This window comes from Stylophora pistillata, chromosome 1 (assembly GCF_964205215.1).
Source record: "Stylophora pistillata chromosome 1, jaStyPist1.2, whole genome shotgun sequence".
NCBI classification, from domain to species: Eukaryota; Metazoa; Cnidaria; class Anthozoa; order Scleractinia; family Pocilloporidae; genus Stylophora; species Stylophora pistillata.
In genome coordinates, this window is record NC_142519.1 from 38,468,394 (window position 1) to 38,485,958 (window position 17,565).

Here is a 17,565-nt window from a genome sequence, read left to right on the forward strand (position 1 = left end):
TGAGCCACGATTACATACTTATCTTGTCTGCTAGCGTAAAGACCTTGGCATGAGCCAAAGATTCTAGTTAATAAGCTTGCTGGCTTCTAATTATCTTTCTGCTTGTGGCCCTTTATTTTAAAACGCTCTCGCTACTCCTGTGATTAATTTTTCCGGGCTTGTATTGTAAATTGCTATTACGGCCAGAGTGTTGAATTGTGTCTTAATCCTTTTTTAGGGGCAAATGTGGCCAAAAATTGAACAGTTTGGAAATGTGGCAACAGCCGAAAAATCGATTCGGCTCACTTTCTCAAGTCAGGTGGGCCCTTACAGTGAAACAAAGCACTGCATACTTCGTTTGGTTGAATATCGATTTATTTTCGAGAAAATCGATAATAACTGAATTCCGCCGAAATGCCGCCTTAGAAGCTCAAAATTTTAGACGAACCTCGCGTGACCAATTTAAAACACTTGGACTGATGAAATGTACCAAATATTGAAAAACAACACTCAAATTCAGGTTCTTGATTGTTTGTAGACACAATCTAATTTTGATTAGTATGACTACTTTTCATCATTATTTATTAAGTTACATGTATCATCGTGGACAAGAAAAACTTTTATTCACTATTATCTCTAAAAGTATATACAAAAATTATGATAAAATGCTTAAAAATCGAAAAAAATGCGTGAAAATGTCTAGTAAGAAAAAGAAGCTCATGGATACACACTTCGTTCAATAACAACTCAAGATTGTTTACAAAAAATATAAGTAATAAAATTAGTATACGAAAACTACATAAACAGAGTAATCGACTGAAAATCTGGCTTTTGGAAGGCAAAGAGTAGTTCTTTCAAACAATCATTATCAGGGGACTATCCTTATAAGTTATATCGCTACTTTGAGAGCGATCGATGCAACATTTCCAGGATTACAATCCTCTATTGTGATACATCAACAGGGAGGGTAAGAAGATATTCTGTTGAAAAAGGTGTAGTTTCGATGTAAAATGCGAAACAACCGTGTTTGCGTGTGGATATGTACATTTTCTGCTAACTGATGGCACCGTCCACAAATCACGCCGAATCATATCCCCAAAAATTCCTTCGGAGATCGAACAGAACTACATTCCGCTTTCCAGAAGCCAGATTCTCAGTCGATTATTTTGTTTAGCACATAGTTTAATCAGTAACGGGCTACTTTTGACCTATTTTTGATCTAGCTAGAAGATGATCGGATAAATTCAATTAGATTGTGTAAATAAACAATCAAGAATTGCTCAGATTGCTGTCAACCTATGTTGAATGTTGTTTGTCAAGATTTGGTACTTTTCACTGGTCCAAGTGACTGTTTTCAATTCGTGGCGCGACTCTCCAAGATTCGTGTGAAATTTTGAGCTTCAAAAGCGGCATTTTGGCGGAACTCAGTTATTATCGATTTTCTCGAAAATAAGTCGATATTCAGCCAAACAAAGTATGCAGTGATATATTTCTCATTGAGACCCACCTAACTTTTAAATATGGGCGAAATTTATTTTTCAGCTGTTGCCACCAAATGTGTGACCATTGGTAACATTCACTCTTAAAGAGAAAAGAGATATTCGGAAAAAGCAAAAGCGGAACGCGAATGACTAAGGATGGAGAAGTTACACGATACGGTTACCAAATGTAAAACGCACAACGTGGCTTATTCAACAAATCTGGCGATCTAGCGAACTAAAGCCACGAGAGAGAGCACTTTGTAATCTTATTCCCTTTTTGTGTTTTCTTTATCGAACACAGTACAAAATCTAGAAGAAATGGGGAGCGCTGTTGATAGTGAGGACGAGTTGCAGGAAGAATGGGTAGAGAGGGAACAACATGCAGGATCAGGCGAAAAAAACGAGGAACCCACTGAACCCCAGCAAGTTGAGCCTGAACAAGACGAAGAACCAAAACAAGGCCAAGACGAACTTACTGGACAGCAGCAAGTTAAAAGAGAACAAGACGAAGAACCAAAACAAGGCCAAGACGAACCTACTGAACAGCAGCAAGCTGAACGAGAACAAGACGAAGAACCAAAACAAGGCCAAGACGAACTTACTGAACAGCGGCAAGTTGAAAGAGAAGACGAAGAACCAAATCAAGGCCAAAACGAAACCAGTAAACAGGAGCAAGTTGAATCAAAACGAGACGAAGCACCAAACGATGAGCACAAAGAACCTAGCACAAAGCTGGAAGTTGGACCTGGTAATTTAAAGGGAAACAAAGAAGTTAGTAAACAGCAGCCAGAAGACCAAGAGCTGAAAGAAGAACATGAAGAACCTGAGCGTGAGCAAGATGAAACTGTTGAAGAAAGGCCAAAAGGGGAAGGCCAAGAATCCAAACAGCAGCGCACTTGGAAAGAAGAGGAAAAAGAACCGAAAATCGACCATGGGCTAGAGGTTGGTTCTAAAATAGACGAGAAGTCGAAAAGAAATAAAAAAGAAAGTGAACAGCAACAAGAAGATGAGCAAGATGAACAAGAGCAAGAAGAGAAACATGAAGAAACCGAAAATCAGCAAGTTGATTCTAATCAAGAATGGCGAGAAAAAGACTACAAAGGTCTAAAACAGGTAGAAATTGAACAAGAGAAACCAAGAGGAGTGGATGAGGAAGTAAACCAAGTTCAAATGCAGGACAAAAAACAGCAGTCAAAACGAGATAACGAGGACTCCCAACATCGGGGTGAAGAGTCTATGGAAGATGAATCACCACGACACCAGCAGATTATGGACGAAGGTATGTTTTACCCGGCCTCCGTTTCCGCTAATTTCTAAAGTTTTGGGGAATTAATTTTTTGTTCATCACGCTGGGTGGAAGAAAAACTTCTTCGTTATTCCAAAACTTACTGTTATTTTTTTTTAAGGTAACAATGGGTAACTGAAGTGTCTTGATAATTGGTTACTTTTATTCAACAGAGCAAGACGAAGAAGATGATATGGTGCTGGACACACGTTTGTAACGGGTAGCACTGACTTATCAAGTCCTTTTAGTTCTAATTATTTCAATAGAAGTAGAAAGATTACATACTGTTGTGTCATTTACTTAACCAAGAACATTTTCAGAAAAAATGATCGAAAAAAAATCAAAGTAACTAACTCGCACTCGTGATGTTTGTTCGGCATTGTTTGATCGTCCAGGGGTGTCCGAAAGGGAGGAAATTTGGTATGCGGAATAAAATCTCGTGAAAGCATGCTTACGGTTATATTGCGCCGCCCGTGTTGTCAGAAGTTTCCGTAACTTATCTTATTCCAATGTTATTAAGTTTACAAGTATTATTTACTAGGTGGTTTCTTTGTTATGATAATGCTAAGCCACTAATCGTATTTACCCCACCGCACATACGTATTAAGTGCACAGGTCAGATAATGCATGTTCATCTGCCTCATTTATTTACTCACATTAAGTTAATTTTGTAGGAGCTTGAACAAAAATGAAAGGGAAAAGTATTACAAAAGTGTAACCCAAGTGAGAATGTTTTTAGAAGTGTTAAATGTTCTTTAAGTTATTGTCAAGCCATTTAGTACCTGAGTCAGTTTGCTAGACATAACGTCTCGTAGTCACGTTCGACGCACTAAAAACTACTATAAAACGAATACAAGAATTGTAAAAACGTGTAAAATGGTATATAAAAAGTCACTTGTAAAAATGTAGCGGAATTCCAAATCGATTTCGATCAATTACGATCCTCATCAGTAGTACTCCGCCATGTTCAAAATTTTGAACATGGCGGAGTACTACTGATGAGGATCGTAATTGATCGAAATCGATTTGGAATTCCGCTACATTTTTACAAGTGACTTTTTATATACCATTTTACACGTTTTTACAATTCTTGTATTCGTTTTATAGTAGTTTTTAGTGCGTCGAACGTGACTACGAGACGTTATGTCTAGCAAACTGACTCAATTATCGAACACGTTCCTGGCCTCGGCCCACAAAATTTCATCACAACATTTAGTACCTAATTAAAAAAAATTAATAATATTTCATCTCTCATGTTTCTTTTTTTGTTATCTAATAATTGAACCATCGTGGAGTTCAATAGTTTAAACACAATCTCATAACTGAAAGGTAACTTGGAAAACAGTTCAGTTGTTGAAGGACTGTTCAAAACGATTTGATTCAGATTTGCCGGTTGAATGATCAACAGACCATACGGGAAGTGAACCCCCCTAAAGAAAGGCTGAGGTTCAAACAGAGAAACGATAGTAGGAGTACGAGTAGAATGTAAAGATTTCATCAACAAGCTTTTTTGTCTCTCCTTAAATTTTAAAGGAAGATCGTGCTCTGTGGTCTCCAAGTGTCAGTCTTAATTCCCGGCTCAGTGTCGCTTCTGACTTTCCCCGTGGAGTTTCAAAAATCTTCCATTCCGCCCTAGGTACAAATAATTGGAATTAGTCTTTTAGTAATTTTTTTTCCGGTTATAGGTAGTTAGCACTTTAACTAGTCTCCCGTAAAATTTCTCTCTCCATTAAATTATCAGTTAAAAAACTATACATGTCCAATACACCAAACAGATTCTGACGGTTGTCTGATGAAATAGGTAAGTCTGAACGCGAGATAGAAGCATGAGTCGGCAGACAGAAGGGCTGGAAATCCTTGCAAAACACTACACTAGTCTTTTAATAATAAATAATGTTACCGTGGACGGATTGGAGATAGGTTTTACGACTGAAAGACCAAGTACGAAAGTTCATTATCGGAGGTTAACTGGTGTTATGCCGTTGCTATGAAATTGCTTAATTGCTTATTGTCTCGATACATTTCCTGTGGTGCTGGCAGGGAGAATTTGTGTAGCAATCAAGAGCTTCTTTAGTTAGTGATAATTTCCTTAATTCTCCTGACCTTGATGTGTGATTCAGGGATGATATTGTAAGGAGAAATTAGTAACTGGTCACTCTTGGGTTTAAAGGGTTTATGTTTGCAGAAGAGTGTGCAAACATTCAGACTGAAACAATGGAATGGGAGTTCTTAAATTTTCGCTAAATTTGGACTAAGAAAAGTCAGGTATAAAAACATCCAAAAAAAGGAGTCAATGAAGACTTCAAAGAGGAACTCGAAAAAAAGTGTTTCATTCCAAAAAAAATTATACAAGCACTTCAACACAATTTGGAACACATACCTGACAAATAATTGGCTTGCGGCGGTGACAGAGCGACGTTCTTGAGGACGAGGAGAGATTCAGTGACTGAGTTTACCCCTAGCAAGATCTTCCAGAGCTTGTGTAGCATTCTCGCAAGAATTTGAGCCATCTACACTGAACAGCCTTCAAGGAGGCGAGTTTGGTGGAAAAATGCAGAAATCACTCAAACAGTACAAGGTAAATACGTTATGAAATGTCATCTTTAACTCTGATTCCTCCAACAAATGAGGCGAATATTTGAAACTTCAACGCGATATTTGCATTTTTAGCTTACTTTGTGTTTGCCTCCGCGCGATGAGATTTCAAAAACAGTTTTTTCGGCGTAAAAGGTACGACTCTTGTTATCATACTCATTTCGTTTGTTGTGTACAATACCCCTTAATTAACCTGAAAGTATGTTCCTCACGTGCAGGCTCACGTGCACTCGTCACCGCACGTTTTGTTGACTCGTGCAACTCTTCCCGCGGCCACTCGATAGAATGCCTGACAGATTTCATGGATGTCTCGGCAAGAAGATATGCCTGGACGTGAGGTACAAAGCAAAAACGTTGAAGAATTTCAGTGCCTTCTGAAGGCAAAGTCCAACATCATATCACAATCTAGTACCTCTTCGCGTCAATTGAACAATGATCGAAAGTAAAGATGAGGATTCTGACACAAATGCAAAGAGCGCCGAGGTGAGTCTGCGCATAGTTAGTAGAGGGGTCCCCTCTACTAACTATGGTCTGCGTGATGTTCTATCATTTCATCGCTCGAAACGATCCTTCAAAAGTTTCAGTACCTTAAAAACCTAGCTCGCGATAAACAGGGCATGCGCGTTGCTAGCGATTTTTGGGCTGAAGTTTTTTGTTTACGAAAGCACTTTGTGGGTAAGTAAGCTATGCCTTTCTCGAGAGGTCGATTATAGAAGTAGACAAACTGACTTCAGAAATGCATCATTTGCATGTTTAATATGACCATTCCAAGTACAAAATGAGAAGTTTTAGGAAACAAACAGCATTTCCTTGTCATTTACTTTTTAATATGTAGTCAGGTTTGGTGAATTTTAAAAGGGGTGCAGTGCATTACTATGGCTAACTTTGATTGCAGAAAGAGGAAAGTGGAAAAGGAGCATGCATGTATTTGTCCTCAGCAAAAAGTTCAGATTCAACAATAATCATCTACAAAAAGCTGGAGTCCTTAGGGTTTACTGTTAACAAGGAATCAAGCATTGCATCAGCTGGGAAGAAAACAAATTCATAAAGACTATCAAGTAAGTGTAACCTTCTTAAGAAGTCTGTCTCTTTTATCGTGAGTGGCCAAATTAAGTACAATAATAAACACATTTTATGTACATGAAAAAATTATGCGCTTCCAATTGGCTGCAAGTGAGTGCATTTTTCATGTAACACAAATGTAGAATTATAAACAAGTGCAAAGTTGTAACACAAGACAGTGTTAAATCACAAATGATTGTGTGTCTTGACGCTCTTTGATGCTTTTTTCATGTAAATTACTGATAAGTACTAACATGATTTCTCATGCACTGTAGCATTAATTAAATTAAGCACTTGAAAAGTTTTCAAAGACTACAAATTACACTTGCTTTATGTTCTCTTGTAAATTAATTTTGTTTTCTGTGAAGAATTTATTTGTGCTTGATTAACACCAAATTACTCTCACTTGAAAATGTCATTACCTGAACATGATTAATTCAAAATGCTGTAGCCTTGGATTAAATTTAAGAAATGACTAAGTCTTCTGGGCATTTCTTATGATCAACATAATGATTTACTGAAGTCCTGAGATTTTTCTCCTTTTTTGAAACAGTGTGTGAATTGGTAATTTAAAGATTTCCTATTGTGGACTGTAAACAATTAGTGATAATATAGAGGCTAATTTGCACTGCCCTTTTAAGGCTTTAAAGCCCTAGATATTTCTGAACATTGTTGTATTTCATCTTTCTTAACATTCCAAAATTTGTCACTATGTATATGAGTTTCAAATATTTATTCTATCTCACTATGTATTTTGTTACTTGCTTCGATCCCCAAAACTAATAAACATTCTCTCTCCCTTAGACAGTTATAGCCTCTATGGCTTCTTTGTTGAACCCTGTTTTGTTTGAACAGATCACCAAAGGCATGTAATGAGCACACACCCATTATGTTTATTTCCTCTGGACGCAGGCAGTGTCAGATAAACCTGTCCCTTTCTCCTTGGTTACTGGACCCCTGTCAGGTAAACTTGTCCCTTTCTCCTTGGTTACTTATATCACAATGGTTACTGGCCTAACCAGCCTTCCCTTATTCATTTTGACAGACTGAAACCAATTATATGAGTTCATGGAGACAGAGCCAGCCTCACTGACCAGTGCTTTAAGAACTGAGGCCCTTAAGAAATCTAAATATTGTTAAAAAGAAATCCCAAGAAAAAGAGAGTAGTCAAAAATGTATTGTTTATTGCACCTGTAATGATGGAGCTAGGTCACTGAAACTCAAGAAGAAATTAAGTCAGGACAGTGATTTTCCATGATCCTTCTAGTAATCCCTTAACTTACATGGGTTAATGGAGTCTGTAGTAAATGATGGGAAAATGTGGTGTATTGCTTACCTAAAACAACAACTTTAAAAAGTCGGGTACATATATACAGATATATCTTAATTGCCCCTTCTGAGAGTCGCCTCAAAGGTTTCTCAGTCTTTTAATATGTTTATTATAATAATTATAGCTGGACATGCAAATTAATACTTTAGTAGAAAGCAATGTAACTTAAAACTATAGCTTTTTTACCAAAGGTAACTCAGCTATGAGTTTCCTAATTGACCACTAAAAGATTGAACCATTTGAACTATTCTCAAAAATAAATTTGATCCTACTTTGTAAATTCTTTGCAACACTATAATGTAGTATGTTATTTTTGTGAGTTAATTAACTTACAGTAAAAGCTGTCTGTTGCAGTTGTGTCATAACTAAATTTAGAAATTACCCCTAGATTCTGTGAGATACTTGATGCAAGAGCAGCGCATTGATGAGCTTGTGTTCAAATGCTTGACACTGGAATGTGATTTGGGAAGTGCAGTAAGTCGCCTGATAACACAGCCAGGACAATTTGCTGGTATCTATCATGAAGCATTTGGGGAATTCATGCTAGCTTTTTTTCAGTTAAATTAAATGTCTCACACTATAGTCAGAGTAACAGGGAATTTTGGATGGTCTAATCGGCCTGAATTGCTTTTTAACTAGATTACCTTCCAAAAAAAAGACAAATTGAGAATCAAAGGAAAAAAACCTGGATAGTAGTCAAATTGGGATGTGTTGTGTATTTAAATCGATTGCTTACAATAACTAAGCAATGGAATTAACTGCAAGCAAATCAAACCACTAATTAACAGTTTCTTCGATCTGTAATCTATAATCATTCTGTAATCTATTATAACTTCTACACTAGACATACATCAGTATAATACTCGCTCATGATCTTCTGGTAACTACTACTAATCATTCTAGGCTCAATCATCATAAAAACTCTTTTTCCATTGTTGGTGCTAAAATTTGGAACAGCATTCCCAAAAGCTATCACAAACTACCAAAGCACAATGTCATGTTCAAAACGAATATTCAAGCATTACTATTTGAAACTCTAGAAACTCTGGACAGTTATGCTGACACTTAAGTACTCTTATTTCTGAAATAAAAAAGGCATCTTAATGACAATTCAATCATAAATTATAATTATATTTTTCTTCACTTTTTATCACTTTTTTTTCCTCTTTTGACAAATAATGTATTCAAAATCGACTTTTTTAATGTCTTCAATTAGTATGTCGTGTTTGTTTGTCCTTAACATTGCCCGCCTAGATGAGCTCGCTATTTGCAGGCGGTGTTTATTGTAAGTAATTGTTTTGGAAGACCTAATGAACTTGTAAACTTGTAACTTCTTCTCTAATTAACAATTGGTTCATGCTTTAGTGTGCACTATCGAGTTATGGAGCACGCGGGAAGTTTGGAGAGCACGAAAGAAGCGTAAGAGTTGCCCGAGGCGATAGCCAAGGGAAACTCTAGCTTCTTGAGTAGGGGTAGTTCTTAAATTTAGTTATGACACAACTGCAACAGACAACTTTTACTGTAAGTTAATTAACTCACAAAAATAACATACTACATTATAGTGTTGCAAAGAATTTACAAAGTAGGATCAAATTTATTTTTGAGAATAGTTCAAATGGTTCAATCTTTTAGTGGTCAATTAGGAAACTCATAGCTGAGTTACCTTTGGTAAAAAAAGCTATAGTTTTAAGTTCCATTGCTTTCAGTTTCTCCCTGGACATACAGCCTTTTTGTGATGGATACTAAATGAATATAATCAAGCAGTGAAGCTGTGTGCATGATGATAATGTTGTTGGCAGAGCAATACACAATTTAGTCCCTTTCAGAAAATTGTAATACTTCTAATCACTTCTGAGTATTTTTTGTCATTTATAACCTAGAGTTGACTTTAATTTGACTTCATTTCCCATTCATTTTTATTTTAACTGAACATGCAATATAGCCCTTTGCAGTCTGGTCAATACTTACACACTCTGTAAATTAATAAACCAAAATATCATTTATGAATGCCAGATAATAATTTGATAGCTTTACAAGGGAGACATTGTCTGAAATTTCTTCAAAATGTTGTTGCAGTCACTCCCAAATCAGAGGCCTGTCACTGTAAGGAAAAGGAAATTTGATACAGCTTTTCTATCATTAAGTAACAACTACAGGGTATGATATTTGATTATTGCTATGGAACAAACTTGGTTGTCTAACTCAGTGATCTTCATTGTGTGAACTCCAATAATATCAGTCTATTATTAACTAAAGCGATAAGCTGACATGTTTTTGGTCATTTATTTTTCTAAAGCTCAACATTAAATAAAAGTGATACCACTGGACTGAAAAGAAAGAAACCTAGGTCTATGGGTTTGACTTTCCTTGAACAAAAAGAACATCACTTGGACAAGGAAAAGAAAAAAAAGTCAGAAAACTAAGAGCTGCCACTCTTGAAGCATCTTTCATAAAAGTGTCTATCTAAAAGGGGGACGGTAAGGGCTGTAAGTCTGATTTTGAACTGACAGTACTTTACATGTGGCTGTTAGTTCCCAGTATCCAAGAGTGATGAGGAGAACATATTTCCAGCTTATGATGCTCAGGCCAATAACATTATATACGATCAGCTTTTTGGTTGCCAATAAACATCCACCACTAGGGAAGGCCCCAGAAATAGTCAAATTCTGGCCTGCTAGGGCAACTCTGTTGCATTCCCAGGAAAGCAAGACCTTAATTTGTTCAATGGCTGGCATGGGTAGAGACAGTTAAAACTCAAAGATTGCTTTTCAGTAGGCAAGTACAAGAAGAAAAAACTTAATTGTATGCTTATTCAGATGTCAACGATTAATATTTAGTGCACAATATCATCCATCTGTAACCCTTTTAAGGTTGAATTTCTCCATGCCATATTGACATTTAGATCTTGGGAGAGAAAAGGTTAAATTTTCTGCAGGGATCATGATACACTTTTAGAAAGCCAGTCACCATTAATTTTACAAGCCTAAAGCCAGAATTCATCACAATTTTAATCTGAAGAATGATTATTGTGATGCTACATGTGCTGTAGCAGCTGCTGCAGAATCAGTCCTTTCTTTTTTTAAAACAGCTTGTTAATTATTATGAATAGCTGATTACAACTTTTGAGAAATGGAATGCAGGGGTTTGAATAATTATTAAATATCTACCTATCTGGTCAAATATAGAAGGCGAATCACAAAGTCATGGCACTGGTTGTGGCAGCTTGTGCCAAACTGTGATCCATATGCAGACAAGGCCACTGTATTTTAGATTGTGTGTTGCATCTTTTCACCACTCTGGAATTACCATGGTCTCCTCTTACAAAAGATCAACAAGGTATGCACAGTAGTAAGAATATTATGGTATGGTCAAGTGAAAAGAGGCTAAGATACATTTGGTTATTAGTTAAACAGGTTACATTCAAGAGTCTTAAAATAATCAATGTATAATCTCCCAGAGGAGACAAACCCCAAAGAGGAAGGAAAAACTGGAGAAGGAACAAGGATGGCCAAGTTTAAATAGAAGAACAAACCTTTACCTACACAATACTACACGGCTGAGCAGCATGAAGTATGAATTTTTCCTTACTTATTTTGAGAAAATGAAAAGGTCTTTAGCCATCATGTGTCTCTCACTGTTATATTTCATCAAGAGTATTATAAAGCCAGTGTTAATTTTGAAACTTTTGACATAACATTAAACTTTCTTCCCTTCAAGCCTTCTTTTGACATTTTGTTGACATTCTCACATGGGTTGAATTTTTTCTTGCAAGCTCAATTTATGCTCTCCAGCTCAATTAAAGAAAATGGCTGCGACAAAGAGAATACATTATCATCTGTATCGGAAAACACCACTTGGGTGAAGAATGTCATGTAAACTTTGACCCAATATTTAGCATTACATGTCCACTTTTCATTACAACAGTTGTTTTGTGTTAATTATGATAAGAAAACAACCAAGCAAGCCTCTTCATATAATTTTACTTTTAAAATAGAATCATAATTCTCAACAGACCTAATATCTCCCATTGGGAGAGACCTTGTGGCATCCTGATCTTTTGATTATGCATTAAGAACTTGATTCACATTGTTGCTATAGATCTTTTTGCTTTGAAATGGGATTTCTCATCAATGAATAAAGTCACCATTTCCCTTGAGGAGATGGAGAAGAAAGTTATGGAAGTTCTTACAAATGAAAGAAAAGCATTTGGAAGTTGTGACGATTGCTCGTGCATGTTATCAAATACCATCATAAGACTGTAACTATTTGTGATATGTCTCGCCTCTGTGATAGAATAATTATGACTGTGTGAATATAGGTTGTTGATCTTTTGCATTAAAGGCAGCCCTTTGGCTTCTGCTTGATATAATGTAGTTGTCCGTTGCCGTTCAGCGCTCGTTACAGAAGAAGGGATGAGCATGCAGTCATGAAAACTTGTATAACCAGACCATTTAAATTTCCAGAGAGTAAAATAATGTCCGCTGAGATTACGTGCTTTTGAAAAGTCTTAACATTTACAGGAATCCATTTTTATTTACTTAGTGTAACAATACCAAACACAAAACTAAGTGGCAGCTTCAGAAGCATTGTAACGAAATATTTTGTAAACAAAGTAGTGGGGAAATCAAAAGAGCAGGCCAATGACTACAAATTAATATGTTTGAACAGTGTGGTATTACAATTTCTTTTATTACAGTTCAAGTAATTTTTTAATTCCTAATTACTTATCCAAGAACTTTTAGGAAATAATAAAATTGATGTTTTATATTTTTTCCTTGTCTCAGTTTGTCACATTTAGACCCTACAGCTTAATGAGTAAAGACGTACATGTATGCTTTTCAAACCTCTAAATCGATCTGATTGACTTTTATGTTCGCAGTCTTATAATCTTACGATAAATACGCACTTGTAATAAATAAAACTGTATTGAATAGGAGGGATGAAAATCATTACATTTCAGAAATACTTCTGAAGTAAAATTGAGATAATGAAAAACTAACAACAGTGACACTAAACAAGCCAGCAAATATTCTATCAATGACCACATAGCAGTCTTACGTGTAAAACGCGTCTCTTTCCGATTGTTGGCAAGACCATAACCCTAAAGAAATTTCTCAACGCGATACATAACCATTGGTTCATGACATAAAAACCCATGCACAGGTGACACGGGGTTAAGTGGAATCTGTTTTTTCAGTATGTAATAAAAAGCAAGTTGTTTGTTTGTGGTCAGTCTGATATGATGGTATTATTATCAACTTGCTAAGGCTATTTTCTTTGTGATGAACGTTTCCGGCTTTACACTAAGAAAGTTCTGCCATAATGCATTTGATCACAGACTGACTTCTCAGAAATAAAATTAATTTCCTGTTATCTCAGGAAATGTGAGAGATTAGCTGCTTTAAGACTAGGTTTACACTAGAGGAAATTGTTCCGGATTCATGATGAATCCGAAACGTTTTCGTACCGGATTCATTCTGCCGTTTACACGAAAGTGTAAACGAAATAAAAACTTCCCGGTTTGGCCGTGTCTCCGGAGATTTTGAATCCGGAATTTAAAGTGGGAACTTTGAGTCCGATAACTTTTGAATTCGGAAAGTTTTGTCGTGTAACCGCTTTTTTTCTCGAATCCGGATATTATTTCCACCTGCAATCTTTTGAGTTTGCGGTGAAACCAAAATGGATCTGGTGCTAACATTGCTGGCGGTCTCCGGTTGCCTAATCTTGTAGCAGGTTCAGGCGATAAATTTTATCATGTGTACCGCAGTATTTCTAAAGAAACGCAAATTATTATTGCAAGGAAGTTTAACGTCAGCCACACTTAATCGCCGACGACGTAGACTGCTTGGCATCTGTCCAACTCAAATTTGCCTCAGTGGCATCTGCATCTACTCTAGCCTTTTTTGGGGGAGGCATTTTCACTTTGTCGATCGAACGACGAAACAACACTGGGCTTGGTAACCATTCCATTTCGAATGTTCCCGGAGTTGTCGTTGTGTGCATAGTTAGTAGAGGGGACTACTAACTATGTTGTGTGTAAACGGTCAGGAATCCGAATATCCTTTCAGTGTAAACGCCTACGAGTCCGAATACTCCAAAATTGATGAATCCGGAAACATTTACGAATCCGGAAAACTCTCCTCTAGTGTAAACCTAGTCTAAATTGAGTAAGGTCACCCTGAAAAATAAAGCATAGTTTCCAACTTATGAGGTACCAGAGAATATCGCGGGACCAACGCCCCTTGTGTCGACTTTTTAATTAGGAGTTCTTATCGAAGACGCTAGCAACAGCAAAGAAAGCTCTGCTTTCTCCCAAATTTCAGCGAATCAGTAGGTTCTTGTGACCGTGGCGTCAGTAAACTTGCGAGAAGAGAGATTTTACATGCAACGGCGCATAAAAGGTTTTGAGAATTTCCCTTGGGACCTCTATGGTCATTAACATTTCGGCTATGAGAGCGTGCAGTTAGCCGATTTGCTAATTCCACATACTGCAGATCTTACGCGAATGAGAATAGACTGCTTATTTTAGTCTATAACTATCTAGGTGATGCTACGTCTGTCAAATTTGGAGTACTCTTTGGTGCTAATGGACATGTATAGCACTTGGCGGTACATGTAAGTAGAAACATACGCACGCGCATTTACACAAAGACACAAACGAAATTTTGCACAGACGCTCTCTGCACAACGCGTATGCTGAATAGTCCTCTGTTTTTCAAGTCTACAATAGATCACGTTTCATGAAAATCCCAAGCTTGTATCACTATACTATTTTTATTTTGTCTCACACCCAAGGTAAAAGAAAAAGATCAAAGAGCAACTAACTCAAGATAACTTGAAACTCATCACAAGACACCATTCGTGTCTTAATTTTGAGTATCAAGTGCTTTTCATGTTGGCAGAACCTTCGTTAATCATTGCATACTCTCGTTCGTTCGCTGATAAACGAATACAAGGACAAACACAACAGAAGCATTAGAATTAATGCAATTTCCATTTCTCCTTTCCTGTGAGCTTATTTTGTTTAAAATTAGTTATCTTTAAACTTGTGCGATAATTCACCACGTTCGTTTGAAGGCAGCGAGAACTAAAAGGTTATAAACCATATTCTCTCAGTGAGAAACCTTTAGTAACTTTCAGTTAGAAACTGTTAGTGAGAAAGTGAATAAGGGCCTGTTCACATGGAGGTGGGGTCCCCAGGTACGTGAGGTAACCTGCCTAAGTGGGGTGACCCGCCTAAGTGGGATTACCCGCCTAAGTGGGATTACCCGCCTAAGCGGGTAGCCTGGTCTGCCAGGTAGGGTAACCCTGTCAGCTAGGGTGACAATCCACCATATAAACGTCTCAAGGTGGGTGTAACAATAGGCAATGTTTTAGCAGTAGCCTCGTGTTAGTGCTTAAACTTAAGGGGCGGACTTTTCTAGTAACGGGTCAGTTGATGTAACACTTGATGGCAGATATTGAAACGATTCCTTCGTAACTAAACAGTGGGGTAGCCCGCCTGACCTGGAAAAAAGCTCAAAAACGAAACAAGCGTGTTTAAAAGTTTGTATATTTCCTAGCTGTCCCATACAGAACTAAAACGTTAAAAAACACCAACTTTTACGTCCTCTTACCAATGAAACCTCTAATGTTTACCTTGAACTCAAGACTGTGCGCATTCGTATGTTATCGAGTTATTGACGAAAATCTCAGGGAAAAATAAATTACGTCAGTGTATGATAGAATAACAGTGAAGGCAATGCGAGTCCAAAACAGCAGAGATCACCAGAAACTGCAATGGACATACAAGGAGTGTAAAATATTCCCATTTCGGAATATTTAGCGTTCTAAATCGACCATGTTTCGTTTCCCATACTTTTCCATATAACGTATCAACGGTTTCAAATTGTCAACGGCTCCTTGCGTAACCTAACACGCCTAACACAACGCGTGACGCTTTTATGAATAAACACAAACGTGTCCGGGAATAAATTTTCTGTCTCTCTCGAGACGTGTAAATCGTTTTTTAAATCGTTTGTTAAAAAAAAAAAAAAGAAAAACACAACTTGCAGCTATAAGCTGAATTACTTGTGTTATATGCAACATGTTTAAAAACTCAAACTAAAAAAATTCCTAACTATACTAGTATTAATTTTCTATTTACAATTGTTGTTTAATTGCAAAGTGCATTATGAAAGTATTTCTAAACCTCTTTGTTTTCACATTCGGGATTGAAAACATACGCCTAGTCCTAAAACTATATCTCTCACTGTCATTGCGCGCGGGCAACAGGCCAGCTAGTTTATGCTGGTCACTCTCTACTATTTGTTTAAACAGACTGCTACATAATTCCTCAGGTCTATGGAAGAGTGTTTTTTAACCCGCATCTTCCAGGGCCTTGCTATACGAAACCCCTGGGAATAGGATCCTTAAGACTCTTTTCTGAACTCTTTCTCTATTTGGTCCGACAAATAGGCTGGCAAACTAGTACGGAAGGCCTGACATGCATATTCCAGAACGGAACGTATGCACGCACAATAAAATAGAATTAGAGACTTACGGTCTATGCAAGCGCGCTTGAGTTGCTTAAGCTTGGAGACGTGAGCTTGGGACACTCATGCTTAAACTCCCTAACTAAAAGCGCAACAACGACCTCCAAAAACTTCACCCAAGCATCCCGGGGTCGTAAGATTGCATGCAAACGCGTTTTATTTTTCGACCACGGCTAGGCGGGTTACCTCACCGACCTGGGGTTCTCCACCTCCGTGTAAGCAGGCCTTGACTCACAAGTCTATCCGTGACCTGTGACAGAGTGAATGACGCTCAATTCATGTACCTAAACGTCATCATCATCACTTTGCAAGAAAAATTCAACTCTCAGCAGATATTCTCTTTTATGTCATCATCATCATTATCATTATTAGTTAATTTCACTACTCGGTCCGTCAAAATCAAATATGGAAGAAAATTCAATTCACTGGAATTATAGCTCTATTACTCAGTAGCTTATCAACTAAAAGTTCATCTCTTTACCTGTCTGTCTCTCTTTTCTTTTGGTTAAATTCCAAGGAAGGAGAATCTTAGCAATTTTAAAGTGGATGATGACCGACATTATTTTCTGCTGCCTTTTATTACCTATTTAATAATATATCTATATTCATTTCGTAGAGTATTTCTGTCAGAATAAAGACCATCGTTAATGTCGGGAGCGGGAAGCTAAATATGAAAGTCATACCAACCTTAAAGCTAGTTCATGGATTGCCCTGTTTCCTGTGGTGCTTGTTAGAAAGTGTCTGTGATCGGTATCTTTGCTCCCCAACTGCAAACTCAGTTTATACTAAGGCGATAGCTTTCAATTGCTCGGCTTCGACTGCCTTGCTGTGAGCAGTTTCTCTTTGCTTCATTTAGGCAGGCATATATTTTTTATGATATTCGATTTAGTTCATGGCAAGGGAATTACTTTCTTACGAGCGCATTTTTCTCTAAGCCTTTTAGGACTCAGTGAGCGTGGAGAAGTCAGCAATAAAACACTTGCAAACAAGTGCGTGTTAAAAATGTTTCCAGTCTCTGGCTAAACAAAGCGCTAAAAAAATTGACACGTGTAGACATTCAAGAGGAAGAGAAAACACTTACAAGAAAAAAAGCATGGGCCGTATATATTTACAGCAACACTTTTTCACCAGAAAGTTTCAGTGGAAAGTTACCGCTCCACACATTTTTCCAGTAAAAGGAGCTTATTAAAGACACTTCATAGGAAAGTTGTTGAAGAAAAACTTTGCGTAAATCCTTAACCATTGTCCTTGACAAATCATCTTGCACGCTTTTTTCAACTCATCATCAAACTACAGGTG

The 17,565-nt window shown here is 37.2% G+C and overlaps 1 protein-coding gene and 1 long non-coding RNA gene across 3 annotated transcripts in view; both read left to right on the top strand.

Moving 5' to 3' along the window:
* LOC111328254 (uncharacterized) overlaps positions 1 to 2,962 on the top strand; it is a 156,166-nt gene extending 153,204 nt beyond the window's left edge. The window contains exons 28-29 of the mRNA XM_088737377.1: positions 1,762 to 2,739; positions 2,919 to 2,962. Coding sequence (XP_088593503.1) covers positions 1,762 to 2,739; positions 2,919 to 2,962 — 1,022 coding nt within the window. The remainder of the gene's footprint in view (positions 1 to 1,761; positions 2,740 to 2,918) is intronic.
* The window catches only part of LOC148742395 (uncharacterized), a 280,537-nt gene that overhangs the window by 177,236 nt on the left and 85,736 nt on the right, over positions 1 to 17,565 (top strand). The window lies entirely within an intron of this gene.